Consider the following 24,332-nt stretch of genomic DNA (forward strand, 5'->3'; position numbering starts at 1 on the left):
AGATACAGTGGACAAATTCCTAGAAATGTACAACCTACCAAGACTGAATCATAAAGAAATAAAAAATCTGAACAGACCTATAACTAGTAAGAAGGTTGAATGAGTAATTTTTAAGAAACCTCTCAACAAAGAAAATCCCAGGACTAGATGGCTTCACTTGTGAATTCCACCAAATGTTTAAAGAAGAATTAAGTATCAGTCTTCCTCAAATTCTGTCTAAAAATTGAGGAGGAAGGAATACTTCCTAACTCATTCTGTGAGGCCAACATTATCTTGAGACCAAGGTCAGAAAAAGATACTAGTGTTGACCCTTGAACAATGCAGAGGTTGGGGAACCAACCCCTTGTGCAGTCAAAAATCTGCATATAACTTTAAAATCAGCCCTACATATCCATGGTTCTGCATCCACAGTTTCAACCAACCTCAGATGGTGTAGTATTGTAGTACATACATGTTGAAAAAAATCCTAGTAGAAATGAACCTACATAGTTAAACCCATTTTGTTCAAGAGTCAACAGTATATGAAAAGAAAACTAAAGACCAATGTTCATATGAATACTGATTCAAAAATCCTGAACAAATTATCAGCAAATAAAATTCAACAGCACATTAAGAGGATTTTACATCATGACTAAGTGGGATTTATTCCTTGAATGCAAGGGTGGTTCAACATGGAAAAATCAGTCAATGTAATAAACTACATTAACAGAATGAAGGGGGAAAACGTGGTTATCTCAACTGATACAGAAAAAGCATTTGACAAAAGTCAGTACTCTTTCAGATAAAAACACTTGGCAAACTAGGAATAAAAGTAAAGTACCTCAACATATAAAAATCATGTATGAAAAGCCCACAGCCAACATCAGACTCAATGGTAAGAGCCTAAAAACTTTTTCTCTGAGATTAAGAGCATGAAAAGTTGCCTGCTTTTTGTTGCATCTATACAAAATAGTACTGGAAGTCATTGCCAAAACAGTTGGGCAAGAAAAGAAGTGAAAGGAATGTGAGTTGGAAAGGAAGAAGTAGAATCATCTCTGCTCACAAAATACATGATCTTATTTGTAAAAAACCCTGCAGACAACACAAACACACATAATCGTTAAGAACTAATAAACTAATTCAACAAAGTTGCAGGATACAAATCAACTCACAAAACTTAGGTGTGTTTCTGTAAACTAACAATAAACAATCTGACAAGGAAAGTAAGAAAGCATTAAAAGGAATAAAATACTTAGGAATAAATTTAACCAAGAAGGTGGAAGGCTTCTACACTGAAAACTACAAAGTGTTGTGGAAAGAAATTAAAGAAGACATGAATAAGTGATAAGACATCAGTGTTCATATATTAGAAGACAATATTAAGATGTAAGTATTACACAAAGTGGTCTACATAACCAGTGCAATCCCTATCAAAGTTTCAACAACATTTTTTAATGGAAGTAGGGAAATCCATCCTAAAATTCATGTGGAATCTCAAGGGAGCCTGAATTGCCAAAATAGTCTTGCAAAAGAGCAAAGTTGAAAGTCTTACACTTCCTGATTTCAGAACTTACTACAAAGCTATAGTAATCCAAATAGTGTCGTACTGGCGTCAACATAGATATATAAGCCAATGGAATAACATAGAAAGCCCAGAAATAAACTCATATGTGTGTATACAAATGATTTTCAACAAGGGTGCCAAGCCCATTCAATGGGGAAAGAATAATTTTTTCAACAAATGTTGCCAAGATAACCCCATGCAAAGGAATGAAGTGGACTCTTACCCTATATCATATATAAAAATTAACTCAAAATGGATCAAAGACCTAAACATAAGAGCTAAAACTATTATGTTTTGCCTTAGACAGAAACATAGAGGAAAAGCTTTTTGACACTGGATTCCCTGTTGATTTTCTGGATATGACACCAAAAACATGAGCAATAAAAGAAAAATTAGATAAATTGGACTACATAAAAGTTAAAAACTTCTATGCATTGAAGGACACTATCAACAGAGTGGAAAGACAGCTCATGGAATGGAAGAAGATATTTGCAAATCATGTAACTGATAAGGAGTTAATATCCAGAATGTAGAAGGAACTATAAAATAGCAACAAGAAAGCAGATAACCCTATCAAAGAATAGGCAAAGGACTTGAATAGACATTTTCTCCAAAGAAGGCATACAAGTGACCAACAGGTATATGAAAAGATGCTCAACATCACTAATCATTAGGGAAATGAAAATTAAAGCTTCAGTAACATATCATCTCATATCCATCAGGATGGCTATGATAAAAAAAAAAAAGTCTGAGGAAAAATTGGAACCCTTGTACATTGTTGGTAAGAATGTAAAATAGTATAGCCACCGTGGAAAATAATATGATGGTCCTTCAAAAAATTAAAAACAGATTTACCATTTGATCCAGCAATTCTGCTTCTGGGTATATATCCAAAAGATTTGAAAGTAACAACTTGAAGAAATATTTGTACACCTATGTTCATAGCAGCGTTATTCACAAAAGCCCAAAGATGGAAGCAGCCCAAGCATCCATCTGTGGAAGAATGGATAAACAAAGTGTTATATCCATACAACAGAATATTATTTAGCTTTAAAAAGGAAATAAATCCTGACACATGCTACAACCTGGATGAACCTTGAAGACATTATGGTAAGTGAAATTAGCCAGACACAAAAGGACACATACTGTATGGTTCCACTTACATGAGATACCTAAAACAGTCAAATTCATACAAACATGAAGTAGAATGGTGCTTGCCAGGGCCTAAGGGGAGAAGGAAATATTTAATGGGGACAGAGTTTATTTTGCAAGATGAAAAAAATTTCTGGAGTTGGATGGTGATGATGGTTGCGCAACAATGTGAATGTACTTAATGCCTCTGAACTGTGTACTTAAAAATTGTAAAGGTGGTAAATTTTATGTTATATGTATTTTACCACAATTTTTTAAAATTTAAAAACAAGATACCCAAAAAAGTATATGCTGTATGATTCCATTTATTTAAAGTACAAAATTGAATCTGTGATGTTAGAGGTCAGAATAATGGTTATCCTTGGAAGAGGAGAGTACCTAGAAAGAGACATGAAGAAGCTTCAGGGGTCCTGCTTACATTCTATTTTTTGATCTGGGTATTATAACATGGGCTATTTGCAGTCTGTGAAATTCTTTGAGCTATACATTTGTGATTTTTACAGTTTTCTGTATGAATGTTACACTTCCAAAAGATTCCAGAAATGTAGATCATGAATGCGACAACAAACTGCGCAGAATCAGAATCTCAGAGCATGGGATCTAGGGACCCTGCATTTTAAAAAATCTCCCTTCCAAGTTTTTCTTAAGAACATTAGATATTGCAAATCTGCTGAAGGAAGAGAATTAGATAAATATTTTTCTAATGCCCAAGAATTCTTCAGTTGTGCCCTAGCAATAAATATTCCTTAGAGAAGAAATTCTTGATATCCTTAGGTCATTTACTTTCTTCTGCTAGGAAAATCCAACTAAGAATAATTAACAGCATATAAAAATCTGTAGTTTAATATATTATACTTAAAATATGATTTCTTCTAATTTTTCAGATATACTGTAACTTAGGAATATTTTATTGAGGCCCTCTGAAAAATGGCAGGTGCTAGGACCTAGTGGAATTCAGGCAACTTCAGTAGGAGGTGAAGCATCACACCCCAGGGTGTGGTACAGTGCAGGAAGGTACAGAAAAGCCAGTTCTTCCACATGTAAGCTACTTAGACTCCATTTCACCTCTCATACCACCTCCAAGATTTCAGCAGCTTTTACCTTTGCTGGGTAAAACAAAAGCATGTTTCTTGCAAAGGCTCTATTGGAAGGAGCAAATCAAGGTCTTGGACAAGCCCTTGGAGGCCTTCTTGGAGGAGGCGATCAGAGAAGAGGAGGAGGGAATATTGGAGGAATAGTTGGAGGAATTGTGAATTTTATCAGTGAAGCTGCGGCTGCTCAGTATACCCCAGAACCACCACCCACTCAGCAACATTTCACCAATGTGGAGGCCAATGAAAGTGAGGAAGTTAGGCGTTTTCGGCAACAGTTTGTTCAGCTGGCTGGACCAGACATGCAGGTGGGTGCTACTGACCTGATGAATATTATCAACAAAGTCCTTTCTAAGCACAAGGATCTGAAGTCTGACGGCTTTAGTCTTGACACCTGCCGGAGCATTGTATCTGTCATGGACAGTGACACGACTGGGAAGCTGGGCTTTGAAGAATTTAAGTATCTCTGGAACAACATCAAGAAATGGCAGTGTGTGTACAAGCAGTATGACAGGGACCAATCGGGGTTTCTGGGAAGTTCTCAGCTTCGTGGGGCTCTGCAGGCAGCAGGCTTCCAGCTAAATGAGCAACTTTACCAAATGATTGTCCGCCGATACGCTGAGGAGGATGGAAGTATGGACTTTAACAACTTCATCAGCTGCCTGGTTCGCCTGGATGCCATGTTCCGTGCCTTCAAATCCCTGGATAGAGATGCAGATGGCCTGATTCAGGTTTCTATCCAAGAGTGGCTGCAGCTGACCATGTATTCCTGAAGTGGGCATTACGTCAGGACCCTCCCTGGAGGACAGGACTGCTAGAAGCCTAGCCATTCTCTCTGCATGGTTGCAGATACCCCATCTGGAGCTGTCATTTCCTGCCGAGTTCTTTCACAGCTGGACCTATTTCTGAACTTGTGTTGCCCTTTATTGCTTAATTAAAACAGATTTTTCATGAAAAATGTTCTGAGTGGTTTGTATGTTGGCTTTTTGAGATTCAGAATTTATATGGACCTATATATGTGATGGGAAGGCATGCAGGGCAGGCTCTCATGGAGTACATTTTAAGAGGTCATTCCTTGTTTGGTGAATTAATTCCAAAGATCAGGGAATTTGTTGTTGTTACTGTTAAGAATGAGATTTGGAAAAAAATCCTGGGATAAATCAAGAAAGCTCTCAAAAGATGTATATTTTTCCTTCAAAAAGGTGAGGAGGTGGGAATTTCAAAATCTGTTTTTCTCTTAATTCACGTCTGGTCTTCCCATTACATTAAAAATATGCTTTCCTGGAAACATATTTAACTGTACAGAAACAGGCTCAGAAATGTGAAATTAAGCAGTTTTATATAAGGTAGTATTTTTTTTTTAGTGGTGGAGCAGCTATCTAAAATCTAGAATTCTTTAGTATTATTTTTTTCAGTAAAATAAACATGTAAAAGTTTTGTTTTGATATATTTATAGAGGACGAGAGTGTTGGGGAATGAAAGGGTGTGCTCATAGTTGAAATGTCACTGATTGCCTTAATGAATCAAAATGATCCCTCTTACATGTACTTCACACACAAAATCAGGCATGCCCAGCTGATGTTAGCCAGCTCTTGTCATGTCTTGCCCTGCCTCCTAGCAAGGAATATTCTTTCATTTGTTTGAAAACTGTAGACAGGGAAAAAAGTGAACAAAGAGAAAAAAAAGAACATGTACATAAATCATATGTATACATAAATGTACACATATATAAATCATTATATATATATATAAATGTTGCTGAGTCTTTATTGCAGTGTTTCTCAGCCCTGACTGCAACTTAGAATCACTGGGAGAGCTCTTCAAGAATAGTGATAGCTAAAAAAAAAAAAAAAAGAATAGTGATAGCTGAGTCCCACTCCACACAAGTTAAAGAAAAATCTTTGGAGGTGGGGCTCAAAGATGAGTATTTTTAAAGCTCCCCAGCTTTAAGTGATTCTGATGAGCAACTGATGTTGTCTGACAGTGCCTTAAGTGTAGGCTGTTTTACTGTATTTTTTGTATCAGCCTCAGCTGAAAACTGGCCCCGTAGCAGTCAGTGTTACCAGTGTCCAAAAGAAAGAAGACAGGAGTATGGAGAAACTGCCACCCAAAAAGCAGAGGTAGTTGTGCCTTCCTGAACACCCATTGGTTTGGCTTTTTCTTTTTTCAGTATTTATTTGGCTATGCCGGGTCTTAGTTGTGGCATACAGGATCTTCATTGCAACATGAGGGATCTTTAGCTGAAGCCTGTGTCTAGTTCTCTGAGCAGGGATGGAACCCAAGCATCCTGCATTGGGAGCATGGAGCCTTAACTCTGGACCACCAGGGAAGTCCCTGGCTTTCTTCATTTTGATTCAGGTGTTGATAGCAGGGCAAACCAGAATCTGGAATTCCCTGGCCTGTGGACTCAGCTAGAGAGGGCTCATTTGCAAGTGCTCTGTTCATCTGCCTGCTTATAATTGGTTTCTACCCCTCCTGTTTTGCTGGTTTTTAATTCATTCCCTCTCTCCTAGTCTACTTGGGCAGATCATCCTAAATTCGAAGATAAATCCTTTCTGACTCATTTAGAGGAAAGTTGTAACTCTTAAAATGATTTAAGTGGCCTATTAACAGACTCAGCTGCCTGTTAGAAATCCCCAGTGAAATTGAAAGAGGTTGGCATTTGGCCTCTGTGTACACCATCATCACCATCATATAATATTTATTAAATACCACATATATGTGATTCTGAGTTGAGCCAAGCACAGAGATCTCATCCACTTTCCTCAAGAGAGTTGTAATTTTAGCTTGGTCTAGGGAGCTACTTAAAGCAGGTGTGGTTATATAAGAGTGAGGCTGCTGCCAGCAACCACACATTAATATCAGGATCCCTATTTTAGAATAAAGCCACTAATATGTTAGGCGTGGATGTAGTAATGTAGCCAGGAAAGGGGAGAGCTGCCAAGATGCCTTTTAAGGTCTAAGAATATTAAGTTTATAATTTAACCTTTCCACGTGATGGTTGGGGAAAAGAAAATGCAGGCCCACTTTTCTCCCCTCACTTCATTCTAAATGTTTTATGAAAGTTAAGACAATTATCTCACACTAGGAGTGGTACTGAGTATTTCTCTTCCTCTTCATGTTAAAGGATTACTACTTTTATGATTCTCTTCCTGCATGCCAGGAGAAAACATTCTGAAATTACTTAAGTTTCTCTTTTATTCTCTTATGAATTTGTATAAAACTTGTATAGATAACCCAAGACACTAGAGTTGACCCCAGAAAATTTAGTCCAAAGTCTGGATTTTTCCAAGTAACCCAACCTTTGGCATTGTGTCAAACCAATAGCTTAAGAAGTGATTGGATTTCTTAGTTTCCGTTCAATGTTTTGGTTTTTTTTTTCTTCAGTTGATGTTTTAAAGGCAGATTTTCAATATAAAAGGGAGAGTTTACCTAATACTTTTTTAAAATTTGCCTTTCCTACATGGAAGACTATTGATAGCCTAAGATGAAGGACTTTGATTCATATAACTCTATCATTTTTAAATTTTTAAGAGCAATGCAATCAATGTTGTAAATAGAAAATAATAATGATTTTGTTTAAATGTGACATTATATGTTTACACTTTTAAATTTCAAAGTATCTCATGATTTTGGAATACACCTTAGTCTTGATACAATCCACTGAATTCGATAACCTGTAACAGCAGGAAAAAGGACTGTGTGTTCTGTACCTAAAAACAGCAAATGTCCAAAAACATTCAAAATTTGTATATCATCTCAAGGTTCACTTTAAAAATATTTTTTGAGTAATAGTGCGTGTGTTTTTAAAAGTTGATTTATATATCAACTTCAGTCAGAAATTTCATCAGTAATATTACATAACTCACCCACAGGAGGCCCTTAAAAAATATTTGCTCAAGCACCTGCAGGGCACTGATATTAAATACACCTATTGATCCTGTAGTGCTTTCAGAATTACTTTTTTTAAATGTCTGTTTTTAATGCTAAGTGGGTTAAAACAATTTAATTCCTAGCAATTGATAATATAATTATGCAGATGGGTAGAAATATGCTGTTAATAAGAATACTGAGGGAAACAGTACCTCTTCCTGGACTCGCCTGTATAACTGGGAGTTTATTGAATTTGAATAATAGTACTTTTCCTGAGAAGTTCAATTGATTTTTAAAGGAAAAAACCCAACAGATTTGAGGAATCTTTTTTTTTTTTTTATACCATGGGACTAATTTGAACTTGAAAATTTAAAGGAGTGTATTTTACTTATACTTTTTTTATTATCTGTTTTTGAATATATTTTATCATTTACCTGCTTTAATTTGAATGAGAGTCAGATTACCTAAATGTTAATTGTCGTTATGGCAATAGTGAGTTTTGTGACCTCAAGTAAAACTTATGTCTCAATTTTTTATTAGTAAAAATGAAGAAGTTGACTGGATGATTTCTAAGATACCCCCAGTTTGAAATTTTGATATTCTGAATTTGGAAACTTAAAAATGTGTTGTTTTATTAGTCCAGTAATAAAATATTCTCAGAATAATTTCCATAATACTTTTTTTCCTTCACATTGTTAGGATAAAAACTCATATAATTTCTCATGTGGTTGATTATCAAGAGTTTGCTTTAATATTCTTTTTTTGGTCAAAGCCACTCATATGGAACTGTTAATGAAAATCAGGGTTCAGAATATTACCTTTATTTGTGAATAGCAGTAATATTACCATTACTAATTAGTAATATTACTATTACTAATTAATATTAATAGCAGTAATATTAAGAGTTCTTTACATTTATGGTACTCCATTGAAAAATCATTTATAATGCTTTACCTGTATTATAACATTGGATTTAGTAGTATAAATAAAAATTGGATGCCTCACAATAAATTCAAAGGAGTATTTCCATAGGTAGTAGCCGTACTAACTATGGCTGTATCTTCAGTGTCCATAGATATTCTCTTCTTAAAAATTTATTTAATCAAAGTACTAAGTTGACTTACAATGTTGTGTTAACTTCTGCTGTACAGCCAAGTGATTCAGTTATACATATATATATATATATACATTCTTTTTCTTATCTTTCTCTTATGGTTTATCACAGGATATTGAATATAGTCATAGATCATTCTTATATCTATTCTTCAGAACTTGTATTTAACACTTCTTTGTTTCTTAGTAGAGAAAAACCAATTGCACAAGAAATTTACCTTTATTAGGCATATATCCACAGTTCAATAAGCTGTTCAACCTCTAAGGCCTAATGAACAACAGCCCTCCACAGTACATAGAAAATTAAATAGAATCACAACAAGGAAAATTTATGTCCCTTAAAAGTCTACCATCTCTGAAACTTCTGGGGTGATGAAAATGTCGCTGTCACTTGTGGTAGTGGTTACCCTGGTGTCTACGTTTTTTCAAAGAACCTCAAACTGTACCCTGAAAACTGATGCTTTTTATTGACTGTAAATGATACCTCAGTGAAGTTGATTAAAGGAAAAAAATAGCTCTTTTAGAGTCTGGTAATCAGACAAAAGAGCTTCCTAGGTGTATCAGTGGTTAAAAAAACCCTCCTGCCAATTCAGGTGTCATGGGTTCAGTCCCTGAGTTGGAAAGATCCCCAGAGAAGGAAATACTAGAGATCCCACTCCAGTATTCTTGCCTGGAAAATCCCATGGGCAGAGGAGCCTGGCAGGCTACAGTTCATGGGGTCATAAAAGAGTCAGACATGACTTAGCAACTAAACAACAACAATAAATCAGACAAAAATGGAAGTCAGATCTGAGTTTTTAATCTCAGGAAGAAACCCTATTGCTTTAGGGAACTCTTGAAACCTCTGTTTCTATCTTATCCAGTGGGCTGGTTAGTGAAAGTAAATTACTTTTTTTCGTTCCTACCCTGCAGCAAATAAAGGTAATATGGTGACAGACTTGGTTGCTCTAAGAAGCTGATGGGGGACTTCCCTGGTGGTCCAGTGGGTAAGACACCACGTTTCCACTGCAGGGAGCATGAGTTCAATCCCTGGTCAGGGAACTGGGTCCCACATGCCACCATGACACAGCTAAAACCAAAACTCATAGAAGCTACAAAAAATTTTCCCTAAAATAATGTACGTATAGAAAAGGCACACCCTTTCAGGGGCTTCAAGGCTTTCCCTTTCAAGCTCATCTGTGAAACCCAAGTGAAGAACACTGCCTGAATGTGTTAAGATAAACCCAAAGTAGTAGGTAAGGGTAGATGAGGAAAAGGTAGCATGGTTTTTATCACCCACCTGAGAAGGAAATGGCAACCCACTCTAGTACTCTTGCCTGGGAAATCCCATGGACAGACGGAGGAGCCTGGTAGGCTACAGTCCAGGGGGTTGCAGAGTCGTACACGACTGAGCAACTTCACTTCACTTGTGTGTGCTAGGCAGTGAGAACACACTGCACAGAAGGAAGGCAACCCTTGCCCTGGGGGAGCTTCTAATAGTTGAAATGTAGACACTTAGTCACAGTTAAAGATTATGGTCCTTATCAGTATGAAACGTCTGCTTACTTATCAAGTAGCAGACTAACTTTGTTGTTACTAGTTCATAGCTTATCTGGAAACTCACCACTTGAAGATTTTGCTGCCAAAATGATCTCACACCTGGAATTATAATTATTGTGCTTGTTATTCTGTTTCTTTCTCCCTCCTACTCCTCTTTCTCTCCTCCTCCACCTTTCTCTCCCACTCTCCATCTCACTTTTCCTTTCTCCTCTTCCCCTTTCCTTCTTGTTAGTTCTGCCTCTTTTATGTCTTCCTTCTGTCCTCCCTCCCTCTCTTCCTTGCCTCTCTCTTCTTTTCTCCCTCTCTTCCTTAAACTGTCCCCTTTCTCCACATTTCATCCCCTCAGTGTTTCTGTCTAGGTGAGTAGTTCATCTGCAGGAAAAACTCTGCATTCAGTCAGCATGGATTAGAATTATCAACCCATCCTTTTGTATTGCCATCATGAAATACATGTTGAAGTGTATAGATATTAACATCATATGAATTAGTTTAGTTTCCAGAGGCTTAGAAGTGCAGGATCTTCCAACACCTGATATCACTAAGGGGCCCTTGCCGTTGCTCATGTTTGCTTACTTGCTCCTGCTTTATTGCAGATTAAGCCTGGAAAGAAGAAAGAATGTAGCTGTGATTATTGCTTCAATTTACCCTTTTCCTTTTCCTTCTGTTTCCTACCTGTAGAGGGTCTCTTCATGACCCACTGAGTGTTGGCCATCATGGCATGCCCACCATCAATGGTGGGATGAAGGCTTTGGTCTCACCTAGGAATGAATCCTCCATCCTGCTTCCCAGAGAGACTCCTATCAAGGCTGAGCTCAAAACCCCATGCTGATATCCATAGAATCACTCTTAATGAGCCTCACTGATAAAATGTTTATATTTATCACTGAACACAAATCTATTTTTCTTCCTTCTGAATTGGGCTGTTTACTAGCTGTTCTATCTCAGTGTGAGCTTGTTTCCAAATGGACTCAGTGCATGATGATGCTGAGTTACATGGCATGCCTGAATTTCGCCTTGTGATTAATAGTCATTCAACCAGTGACCCTGCTAATTGATTTCTCCCATCCTTTCACAGAACCACGATGGCAGTATTGACTTCCGAGAGTATGTAATTGGCCTGGCTGTCTTGTGCAACCCTGCCAACACAGAGGAGATCATCCAGGTGGCATTTAAGGTACTGTCAGCCCCACTGAAAGCATCTTGGTCTGTCTCGTAAACAAGTGTTGACTCTAAGTGTATTATTTGAAAATCAGTACATCCATTACAAGTGTTTATAGATTTGCTGTGACATGAACACGAGAATAATGTGATTAAGACAATCGCTACTGAGAATAAAGAAAACACAAGCATCTGTTTAAGCAAAAAAAGTCTTGGAAGCAGCCCCGTTAACAGCATCAAGATTGAAGAGCAGGTGATTTAATAAATTAGCTTAAAGATTATTTCTTTTCAGCCTCCCCATTTGGGAGCCCCAAAGTGAGGTTTATAAATAAACATGACCTGTCTCTTGTCATCCTAATTTGCCATGAAGAAAGTTTTGATCCATCCTTGTTTTCTCACTCCATATGTCAGAGATGTTTTTGGCAATTTTTTCCTGATGAAGTTTATTTTGTTGTGGTGGCATCAAGTGATAAGAGTCCACATACATGACTCAGAAGACACAAGGTGAGATCAAGTTTTGATTTTACTTGAGAACAGAGCACGTATGATTAGAATTCAGAAAGGAACATCCCATTCAAATACAGATTAGATGAAGCACCTTTCATCTTTACCATGATGTCTCAGATTTCCACCCTGTATGTTTTCCTGTTGTATCATATATATTGTCATAGCAGGATGGGGGATCAGGGGGCAATGAATAACATCCATGTCCCCCATCCCCAGCAGAATTTAATGGAGATTTAAATGATGAGAACTCTGATTTCGTTTATCACTTATAAAGAGGTGATTCCCAAAGTGTGTTCCAATTCTTTGGAGATGAAAGTTGCTTCATCTAATTTGTATTTGAATGGGATATTCCCTTCCAAATTCTAATCATACATGCTCTGTTCTCAAGTAAAATAGAAGCTTGATCTCACTATGTGTCTTTTAAGTCATGTATGTGGACTCTTTTATCATTCAGCTCCTTGAGTCTCTGCTTCATCCACCATATGCCTGAGGACCTTCCCCATGTCTGTTTCCTACTCATTTCTTCCTGAATTTCTCAGAGAAGAATATCCCACTGTGTCCTCAACAAGTGTCTTCCCCTCTATCATCCAGAAAGACCTTCTTCCTCCCAGAGTCCTTTCTCATGTCTTAGAGACCATCCTGGATAGCCTCAAGAATTTCCATGTGTTTTGTCATTGACAGAGAGCCCCCAAGTTGACTTTTTATTTCAGATTGTTTTCAACTGAGTTAACTGCTGGGTCTATAAAGAACCTAAGAGGCTGATGCTTAGCAGATGGTCACAAGGAAAGGGCCAGAACGCTTTCCAAGTTGAAAACTTTTGGCTTTTACCGCCTTATTCATCGTAAAACCTAAAATTATGCACATAGCTAACTTATTCCGATCCAGTTATTTCTGTTCCTGTTCTGGGATTGTCTGTATGATTATAAGTTCAGCTGTGCAAGTGGTCACTTTGGGCTTACCAATGAAAGACCTGATAGAAAATTTGGCCCTTAATCATAGTAATTATTGTTTTTAAAGAAGTCCTGAGATTTTTCTCTAGCCTAGACCTTGGTTTTTGGGGGGAGAGGTAGGGAAAGGAAAGGAGAACCTAAAACTGTAATTAGCTCTTTTTTTCAGTAAGGCAAGTGTCACGCTTTAGTTTGGTTATTTTTTTAACCTTCTCAAGGGTGTTTGATGTTTTTGAAAATGATTTTGGCATGCTTCTATGTTTTTATTTAGTAGTATCATTTTATATATACAGGATCCATTCTCATCCTTTTATTTTAGTAACGCTTCACAGTTAACTGCCCATCTTTGATCATGTTTCACCACCATGGTGACCTTTAGAGGTAGAATATTAGTCAGCATTCTTCAGTCATTAGCAGTAGACTGGCTGAGGAATCAGTTGTGAGGACAACAAACAGGCTCCTGGGAAGGCCCTGAAGCAGGCAGCTCCAGAGGTCCCAGCTGCGGGAATTGCTCTTCGTCTCCCGTGGGCGCTGCTGTCAGAGAGACAAACTCCAAACTCTGTTCATCATTCAGATTCCAGGCAGGGTCCTGGTGGTCTTGAACCACAGGCTTGCTAGGAAAGAAAGGATGTTTTGATTCAGAGCCAAGTTTACTCTACCCAGCAACGATCTCATTTAACAATTGATGGAGAGGTCAAAAGCTTTACAGGGAAGCAAAAGTTAAGAGAATTCAGCACCACCAAATAAGCTTTACAAACAAATGCTATAGGGACTTCTATAGGAAGGAAACACAAGAGAAGGAAAAGACCTACAAAAACAAAACCAAGACAATTAAGAAAATACCAATAAGAACATATATATCAATAATTACTTTAAATGTAAATGCATTAAATGCTCCAACCAAAAGACACGGACTGGCTGAATGGATACAGAGTCCTGCAGCATTCTGTGCACTGGGGAGATAGCACTCTCCCATTCTCCAAGGGAACTGGGGTGTTGAACCTTCTACCAGCGCCCAGAGGATGGGACTTACCTGAGATCTGGGAACTGTGTAGCATAGAGAGTACTGGGGACGTGAGGAATTGAGAGAAATGGAGGGGTATTATGGGGTCGTTGTGGCAAAACGTCCTCTGTCACAACGACTGTGACAGGAAGTTAAGGTCCCAGCATGGACGTGTGAAGGGAACTTATACAGAGGAGACAGCCATCAGAGCACCAAATGTGGCAGGAATTTAGACGATTTGATGAGTTGGTGAGAATTGTTTAGGAATGGAAGACTTTTACAGAAAACTTAGAATTTATGGGAGTGGGGCGTGTGACAACCTGGCTGTTCATGTCTGAAGTCCAAGGCCCGTAAAGAGCCCTGGGGCTACCATTTGTGAAAACAAATGCTAATGCACTCTGTACTTTACAACTGTCTTATCCTCCATTCAGGGGCTGAGTGTAGAAAATGGACTAGGAGTCTGTGCCTTCTCATCAAGGGGCAGCAAATCACAACTTCAAGTTCTGTTTTTCTCCTCCCACCTTAATGGACAATTAAAGCACTATTCAATATTTGCTTGTTGTTCTTTTCATGATTATCACACCTTACCCTATGCCTGTTTTTGATTGTGTGTTTGGTCAGAAGTAGATACCTTAGCAGCAGGAGCTCTAGATATTATCTGCCTGCATTTGGGTGCCAGCTTGACCACTGACAAGCTCTGTGACCTTGGGAAAGTTGCCTGGCTTCCGTGTTCCTCAGCTTTCTCATCTGTGAGATATGACTAATAACAACCCCTCCCTTACTTAAGACTCATTAGGGTAGACTGTCATCAGGGTTAAATGAGTGTGTAAAGGTATTTGAACATGTTGAATCAGTGCCTGCAAAGAGTCAGTGTTGATATCATTTTAAAAATGTGAATACCCGGGAGAAGATTTTGAATATGACATATCAACTATCCCCCGATTTGCAGCTCTCAATATCCCACCCTTTCCCCTCTGCCTATAAACATATTCAGTCTCTCCCTTCCTGTAGGCAGCCTCCTTTTGTGCATGCTTGTTACCCCCTTTCTCTCCTGCCCTTTATTCCATAATTTCTTTTTAAATTATTTATTTATTTTTGGCTGTGCTGGGTCTTTGTCACTGAGCAGGCTTTTCTCTGGTTGCAGAGAACAGGAACTACTCTAGTTGCAGCGTGTGGGCTTCTCATTGTGGTGGCTTCTCTTATTGTGGAGCACAGACTGTAGTGTGAGCAGGCTTCAGTAGCTGTGGCATGTGGGATCTTCCCAGACTAGGGATCAAACCGGAAAAACAAGAGTCTGGGGTGGAGAAGCAGGAAGGGCAGGAAATGAGAATTTATAAGGAAGCAAAAACAAAACTTGCATATCAGTTAGAGGTCTGTTGTGCTGGAAAAGACGGAGCCAGTGGTGGCCGAGGTGTTCTGGCTTGAGCAAATGGGTAAAAGTGAGTTATGTTACCCACTGGTATCACAGGCATTGCAAGGTAGATTTTTAACCACTGGACCACCAGGGAAGCCCCCCATAATTTCTTAAAAGAAGAGCCCGTGCCTTTGCCTCCATACTTCATATCTATTCATTCCTTGACTCCTATTACCATCTGTCATCAGGATCTCCTAATTGCCAAATCCAGCAAACCTCTTTGCTCCTTGCTTGGCCTTCCTATGGCATTTTACTGTGTTGGCCATTACCACAGTCAGAGTTTCTTCCTCTTTCCTAAAAATCTCCCCTAGCTTCCAAGATGCATGCTCTTTCTTTCTGCTTCTCCATCTGTCTGACTGCTTTTGTTATTGTTGTTGTTTTTGCTGGTTCCTCTTCCCTGCACACACCTCAACTCTTACAGTTTCCAGGACTCTGCCTTACTTTGTGCATTTTCCACAGAGAAGCTCAAACACACTTAAGAGTTTCAGTTCTTACCTGAATTCATATCTCAAGGCTCTTCGTTCTCCTGCACTGATGTGCTAGACTTTACTTCTAACTGACACTTCTGATTCAGATTTACCTCTCCAGGTCTAACCCTTGATCTCATTGGGTACCTGTTCCCCCATTAAGTTCCCCCATTACTGTGGGTAACATAATGTTTTCACCCCTTGCTCAAGTCAGAACACCTCAGCCATCACTGGCTCCTTATTTTCTATTACTGCAGGCCTGTAAGTGAAATGCAAGTCCCACCTTTGTTTCCTTATAAATTCTCTCTTCCTGCCCTTCATGCTTCTCTACCCCAGACTCTTGTTTTTCTTGTCTCATAGACTCAATGGATATTAGTTTGAGCAAATGCCAGGAAATACTGAAGAACAGGCAAGCCTGGCGCACTGCAGTCCATGGGGTTGCAAAGAGTTGGACATGACTTAGTGATTGAACAACAACAGAAGTCTTTTCAACCTTCTGCCTCCAATCCATCCTCCACCCTCTTCCTTAGAGAGCTCCCTCAGTACACAGTCAATCACGCCACAGTCCTTCCCATCATCATCCTGCAGGGTTAGATGATGCACTATGATCTGATTCTTGGTTGTCTTTCTCTCTCCTGACTTGAGCCTCAGGCTTGCATATTCCTTGTATAGTCCTTGTGTATTCCTTGTATATTTTCTTCATGTTTTAAGACCCAACTCAAATGTCATAAAGCCTTCCCTGACCTCTTCAGGTAGGATTCATCTTGTTCTACAGAGGACCCCCATGTGCTTCTGTGCTTACTATGGTTGTAGCCCCTATTTTAATTTTATCTCTTTCTACCACTAAACTAGTAAGTATTGTGAAGGCAGCAGAGATCATACATATGGACAAATATCCTGAGCCCCTGGCACAGCGAATGTCTGAATTACTAAAGAATTTATTTTCCAAGATTATTCCATACTCTGCCATACTCACACACATACTGCCATTGCTCTGGAGGAGCTCATTCTTAGGCTTTATTTTCTTTTTCCTTCAGCTCTTTGATGTTGATGAGGATGGCTTCATAACAGAGGAAGAGTTCTCCACCATCCTTCAGGCTTCCCTTGGAGTGCCTGACCTTGATGTTTCTGGTCTCTTCAAGGAAATAGCCCAGGGGGATTCTGTTTCCTATGGTGAGTAGGCAGTTTGGCTGATTCAGTGTACGAGGAGGGCATCCAGACTATGACTGACCCTCATACAAGTGTTGTTTCCCTCCTCTAATATGTTAATGATAGAAATAATAGTAACAATGATGATGATAGCAATAATATTAGTAGAGGTGTAATGGCAGAAGCTAATTATCGGGACATTACCATATGCTAAGCACTCTTCAAGCATTTTATATATATTAATTCATTTATTCTTTACAGCAGGCCTATTCAATCAGTACTCTTCATTATTCTTATGTTATCAAGATGCAAAGAATCTAAGTGACTTACCTACGATCATTCGCCAGAAAATGTCAGTTGTAGCCACAGTAGAGGGATACAGGCTGAGGGACCTACAGTAATAAGAGTAACTAAACCATCTATTAATGTTTCCTGTTAGTAGCTTAGGTGAGCTGTCATGTTCATTATATCATGTCATTATATCATTATATACCCCTGTGAGGGAGGGACTATCATGGAGGAAGACCTTGAGGCCAGATGGCAGGTCTGTCCACCAGCCTTTCTCCTGTTGGCTCAAGTCCATGCATTAAAATAAGTGCCCTTGGGGCTTCCCTGGCAGTCCAGTAGTTAAAACTCCGCACTTTCGAGGCAGGTTCGATCCCTGACTGGGGAACTGAGATCCCTCATGCCGCATGATGTGGCCAAAAAATAAAAACAAATAAAATTAAATAAAAACAAAAATTTAAAAATAAGTCCTGTAAGGGATGAAGGGATGTTTCATCAGTTTCCATGTATTTCATAATGTTCTTGGGAAACACAATTTGGCAGAGCTTTGATGTGGTCATAAACATGGCTTATCTTCCCCAGTCTTCTCTGGTGGGCTGGAGGAGGATTCCTCTTGAATGCCTTTTTCCTTCTGGTGCTCAAAGAGTTTCAGCCTGATAACTTTCATTGGATGGGGGCTTTAGATCACATACTACGCTTACTCTCTGTTTTTAATTACTGTCATTGGGCTATTTTTTCTTCTATTTTAGATAATTAGGTGCCTAGGGCACTTACTCTATTAAGTTCATTAAAAACAAAGAAAGGATAAAGTATAAGTATATACTGATAAAGGATAAATATATACTGATGTAAAACTTAAGAGTCATAAACCTCATGTGTACTAATTCTCTGGCCATTTTTATTGCATAATTAAGACTGTATTACTCCAAGCTACAAATTTTTTTTTTTTAGTATTCTTTTTAAGATTTTTTTGGTGTTGACCATTTTCAAAGTCTTTATTTAATTTGTTACAATATTACTTGTTTTATGCTTTGACTTTTTTGGCCTCAAAGCGTGGGGGATCTTAGCTCTCCTCTCAGGGATCAAACCCACACGCCCTGCATTGGAAGATGAAGTCTTAACCACTGGGCCACAAAGAAGTCTCAAAGCTACCACATTTTGAAAAACTATTTTGAATTATTATTTCAATGGAAGCTAGTACTGAGAATTACTTGTAGGTAGTCATATGTTTACCTGTTGATTTTAATATCTTTTTTATAGAAATCTACTTTGTTTTTTGGAGTTCAACATTTTTCTTTTTAGAATATAAAGAATATCTCCTCTTCCCCAATATTATGCAAGCCCACTTTTTTTTTTTTTTGCAGGAACGTTTGAGGTATTTAAATATGATTTTATGAAAGAATAGGTATAAAAATTTATCATGAATGTGACCATTTACATTGTTTAAATATGATCATGTAAGTTTTCATTCTTGGTTTTCCTTTAGCAAAATTAATGCCCAAATTCTACTTATTGCCAGTTCATAGCACTTCTAGAAATGAGTTATTCTTTAATGCCACTGGCATCCCCAAAGGAGACAGAGACCTGCATCTTTTGACCAGAGCACAAGTCTTAAAATTAAAGCTCATGGTTTCCATAGATCAACTCTCCTGCATATGTATCTTAGAAATCACTTAAAGTCCACTTTACCTCCATCACTGAAATAGACTCATGCAGATAAATCTTTATTTTGGGTGTTAAGAAAGAATAATTAATAGCTTACCTGATTTGGAAATATAAAGTCTATTAATACAAAATAATGTTGTAATTACAGAGAATGATCTGGGCTCAATCTGGTGACTTCCTCATCACTAAGACCTGTTTATATCATCAGGAAGGAATTGCTAGGTACTCTAATGTGCCATGAAGTAGACACTTGGTTATTGGAGGATTTTTTTTTTAATGAATAGAAATAGGATATTGGGTTAAAAGCCTTTTATTAGAGAGTCAAATAGCAAGCTTATTCAAAGACCAGGCTCCCTTTGCTATATAAGTTCAATAAAGCTTTCTCCATCCTAACAGAAAAAGAGAGAGAAATTTCAAAGTTGAGGGTAGCATCATATCTCAGAAACTATTAGGGGCTTAAGGTTCAAATTCTGATGGTTAATTTAGTAAGTTAATTTCTATACTCTACCTTATCAAGTCACAAATCAAAACACCTGAGATAAAAGGAGGCCCACGACTCAGGGGTCTTGTAATACAATTATTATATATTGTACACTCTACTTGTTCTTACTGATTATAGGTCAGGCAGGGCTCAGCTTTTCAACATGGTTCTTTACCAATTTTAAAGGTTAAAATCATTTTAAAAGTCAGTAACAGAAAGTCCTGGGCTTCCCTGGGGTGGCTTAGCTGGTAAAGAACCTGCCTGCAATGCAGGAGACCTGGGTTTGATCCCTGGGTTGGGAAGATCCCCTGGAGGAGGGCATGGCAACCCACTCCAGTATTCTTGCCTGGAGAATTCCCATGGACAGAGAAGCCTGGTGGGCTCTGGTCCATGGGGTAGCAAAGAATTGAACATGACTGAATGACTAAGCACAGCACAGCACAATAGAAAGTCCTGGAGAACAAATTTTTGAACATTTTTTATTACAGAGAAATAATAAAATTATATATAACAATAAAACATAAACATAAAAAAAACATAAACATGGAGCATAATGAAGGTTTATAAATGAACACTTGTGTACTACCACTCAGATCAAGAAATAGAATTTTTCAGTAACTCTAGAAGCCTCCATGTGTCCCTTCCAAAAATACAACCCCTTCCTCTGTCTTAAAGGAGGGAACTGCTGACCTGACTTTAAAAAGGTATCTCCGCCTGCTTTGCTTTAGCATTTCACCACAAAAGTACAAATTTTAAATATATTTTAATTTTGCTGAAGTTTTTGAACTTTGCATAGTAGCCTCATACCGCATGTGTTCTTATGTATTTGGGTTTTTTCATTGGACATTATGGTTTTAAGATTTATCCACATTGTTTCAACACAGCTATTCATTCGTCTTCATGGCTGTACAGCATTATGTTCTCTGAATATGCCAGGATTTATTTCTCCATTTCAACTGTTAACAAACATTTGATTGTTTCCATTTTTTACCTATTATGAATAACATTGCTGTGAACATATTCATGCTTGTCTCCCAGAATACAATATGCACAAATCCTCTAGCTTATCTACTCGAGAATCAAGTATGCATATCTTCACCTTGACTAGATAATGGAAAAAACTATCTGCCAAAGCGGTTGTATAATTTATAAGAGTTGAGTAATAGACTTTTGCAATCATTATATTATTAAGATCATATGTTAATCTGCATCATGCCGAAAGAAGATTCATCTCAATTTATTGAATTTTGTTTTTTTCTACTCTTTTAGAGGAATTTAAAAGTTTTGCCCTAAAGCATCCAGAATATGCTAAGATATTTACAACCTACTTAGATCTCCAGACGTGCCATGTGTTTTCATTACCGAAAGAAATCCAAGCAACTCCCTCAGTTGCAAGTAATAAAGTCAGCCCTGGAAGTCATGAAGAAAGTACCTCAGATAAAAAGGAAGACTGAACACAAATATTCCTCATAAGGAAACCATGGTGGCTTTTATTTGAAATTTCAAAGGCATGTATTGATAGTATTTTACTTGTGATTGAGTAAGGATGATGTTTAAAATAGATAGCTTTTTTATAAAAATGATAGATTTTTCTTATTGAAAGGCTTCTATTCACATGTATTTATCAATATTCCTTTTCTTTTATACAATGTTTTGCTATACTGATTGGCTTACTGGTGATAAAGGTATTTTTATTGATTTTCCAGGTTCGTTTGCATATCCAAATAAATGAAATGACCTCCTTTGTTTACTGAGGAGCATTAATCAACACTCTAAAAATTTTTTAAGTATAAACACTTTTTCATCTACCTTCCTCTAAAGAAATAAGGTTGTATTCTGTTAACTCTAATTTCTTCCCATTCTGGAAATAATGAAGAGCCTGAGGAATGTTGCATAATTTTATACCTTTAACTTCACAGATTCATCTTTTCCATTTGTATTTCAGTTTCTTGGATCGCTGAATGTGGGAGGATTGGAAGGGAGAGCTCTGTTAATTAGATAAGACTCCTTAAAAACTCATATTCTCTTGAGCATGCATCTCTATTGTTGATTTCCTTAACCATCTGCTGAGAAAATCGTATCCTTTTGTGAGATCTACAGATTTAGAACTTTGTTTTAAAGACAACAACTGTGGCCAAAGGCTATGTGGGAATTGCCTTATTGAAGGTAACATTAATTGCATAATGAGAAAATAAATTGTTTGCCAGAGTTTAGTTTCATTTGAGTTGGGTAGTTTAGAATGTAGTGCTTACCCAGTAAATGAATCAGATTTACTTTACTTACATAATATTAGAATTAATATATTTTACCATGTAAGTGGGAATTTTATTAAGTGTCCTCTCAAATTTGAGAAAATGAAAGTGAAAAGTGTTAGTCACTCAGCTGTGTCCAACCCTTGCGACCCCATGGACTGCAGCCCACCACGTTCCTCTGTCCATGGAATTCTCCAGGCAGGAATACTGGATTGGGTTGCCATTCCCTTCTCCAGGGGATATACCTGACCCAAGGATCAAACCTGGGTCTCCTGCATTGCACGCAGATTATTTAACATCTGAGAGCTTGCCTGAAATATCAACAGGAAAAATAGGAAGGTTCCAAAGTATCACCAAAATCTAGGGAATCCAAAAACCTACTTTATTAATGCAAGACCACAATTTAATCCCCAGGCAGGATTTAGCAATGATGTATTTTTTTCCTTTAGTTTAAGCAATAATTTCCCTCAAATGCCATTTTATTAGATGTCATGCATGCTTACTAAAAAGGTTCATCCTAAAGTATATATGTATGATTGTTTCCTTTTTACATATCTTAAGCTATTTAGACAAAGCATGGAATGAGCTGAAAGCAATTGCTTAAGTAATTAGGAAAGTACATCTTTATAATATTGTTTATCACATGGAATTGATATATGTATCCTCATTTTTATAATGGAAAAGCACATGTTAATCCCATTAATCATGAAAAAGTAGCATTTTAAATTACAGGTTTTCTATGAGGCTCTTGAAAGTGATCCCATTGTTTTACTGTTTTAGAGTAATATTTGTGTTCTTTAATTCCACTTCTACCAATGTAATATTCCTCTTTTATTATGTTACTGAACAAACTTGCTACATAAAATTCTTGGCAATTAAAAATTCTGATTTTGCCATTTTTGTCTCAAATGTAATATACTTTTTTAATATCATGGTTTGAGGGTAAGTTTGTATATTTGTGAATGTGATCAATCAATTTTGTTTGCACTTAAGCCTTATGAAATGTCACACATAATTTTACTCTAATGAAAGACTCAAATTTTAGCCAAAGCAGCAATAGTTAGTATTCCTAAAGTTGACTTTTGACTGATGCAGTGTATGTAATAACGCAGTTACTACCAACTAGGCCTCTGCTTTTATGCCATCTAAACAGAGATTTTCTTCAAAGAGGCTCTTCTCTTAGAATTTAAAGTTAAGCAATTAAATTTCATTAAATCAGTTAAATGCACTGTGATTTTATATGAGTTTGAAAGACCCAAATTACTCTTTGAAATGAGAAATACTAGGTCCTAAGACGTATACACCATAAAACTTCCAATAAGAACAGTTCTGTTGAAGGATAACAACACACTGAATGTTTACAGGACAAGTTGCCTGCTTTATGTATATTTAATTCTCTTCTGCCACTGTTTTTAGAGTCTTGGAAGGCTGAATATGATGGTAGTAGTACTACCTCTAATGGAGACTTAAAAAAGCCCCTTTTAGAAGACGTACGTATGGTGTGCTGTCTGTATGAAGCATGGCAGTGTGGATATCTGATTCTCAGACTCAGGAACTCTCCCTTTCAGGCCGTTACAAATGCAAGGTGGTTAGTTGATGGCAGTTAATTGATACACCACTGACTCTGTTAGAATACATGGGCTCCTCACCACAAAGGTCCTTGTGGAATCCTTATAAGGGTATCACTACGGAGGATAAAAAGATACTAGTAAGGAACCCTTTCCTAGGAATGCAGACATATCTATAATTCTTTTTTCTTTTCTGTTCAATTGAATTGACTTTGCCATTTTTTTGCTCCGTTGTTAGACTAGAGTGTTCTGTCAATGCCATGCTGTGAGTTGTTAGAAGGGAAAGGCCCTCATGAAGTTTTTAACATATATCCAACATATATCTTGTATACATATCATTAACAATGTATATGCTATTTATGTCCTACTATTCCACTTGCCCAGCTTCAAGGCCAAATTTGCCTGCTACTCCAGGTGTTTCTTGACTTTATACTTTTGCATTCCAGTCCCCTATAAGGAAAAGGACATCTTTTTTGGGTGTTAGTTCTAAAAGGTCTTGTAGGTCTTCATAGAACTGTTTAACTTCAGCTTCTTCAGTGTTACTGGTTGGGGCATAGGCTTGGATTACCGTGATGTTGAATGGTTTGCCTTGGAAACGAACAGAGATCATTCTGTCATTTTTGAGATTGCATCCAAGTACTGCATTTCGGACTCTTTTGTTGACCATGATGGCTACTCCATTTCTTTTAAGGGATTCCTGCCCACAGTAGTAGGTATAATGGTCATCTGAGTTAAATTCACCCATTCCAGTCCATTTTAGTTCTCTGATTCCTAGAATGTCGATGTTCACTCTTGCCATCTCCTGTTTGACCACTTCCAATTCACCTTGATTCATGGACCTAACATTCCAGGTTCCTATGCAATATTGCTTTTTACAGCATCGGACCTTGCTTCTATCACCAGTCACATCCACAACTGGGTATTGTTTTTGCTTTGGCTCCATCCCTTCATTTTTTCTGGAGTTATTTCTCCACTGATCTCCAGTAGCATATTGGGCACCTACCGACCTGGGGAGTTCCTCTTTCAGTATCCTATCATTTTGCCTTTTCATACTGTTCATGGGGTTCTCAAGGCAAGAACAGTGAAGTGGTTTGCCATTCCCTTCTCCAGTGGACCACATTCTGT

At 37.7% G+C, this 24,332-nt stretch overlaps 2 protein-coding genes across 2 annotated transcripts in view; both read left to right on the top strand.

Annotated features, from left to right (window-relative positions):
• The window catches only part of LPCAT2 (lysophosphatidylcholine acyltransferase 2), a 65,020-nt gene extending 42,157 nt beyond the window's left edge, over positions 1-22,863 (top strand). The window contains exons 12-14 of the mRNA XM_061138531.1: positions 11,387-11,485; positions 16,845-16,980; positions 20,657-22,863. Coding sequence (XP_060994514.1) covers positions 11,387-11,485; positions 16,845-16,980; positions 20,657-20,841 — 420 coding nt within the window. The 3' untranslated portion in view covers positions 20,842-22,863. The remainder of the gene's footprint in view (positions 1-11,386; positions 11,486-16,844; positions 16,981-20,656) is intronic.
• CAPNS2 (calpain small subunit 2) lies at positions 3,719-4,702 on the top strand. The gene has a single exon (XM_061134493.1). It carries the CDS (start codon positions 3,819-3,821, stop codon positions 4,557-4,559), a length of 741 nt encoding a protein of 246 aa, XP_060990476.1. The 5' UTR covers positions 3,719-3,818; the 3' UTR covers positions 4,560-4,702.
• Positions 22,864-24,332: the final 1,469 nt, after the last annotated feature.

This window comes from Dama dama, chromosome 4 (genome assembly GCF_033118175.1).
Source record: "Dama dama isolate Ldn47 chromosome 4, ASM3311817v1, whole genome shotgun sequence".
Classification (NCBI taxonomy): domain Eukaryota; kingdom Metazoa; phylum Chordata; class Mammalia; order Artiodactyla; family Cervidae; genus Dama; species Dama dama.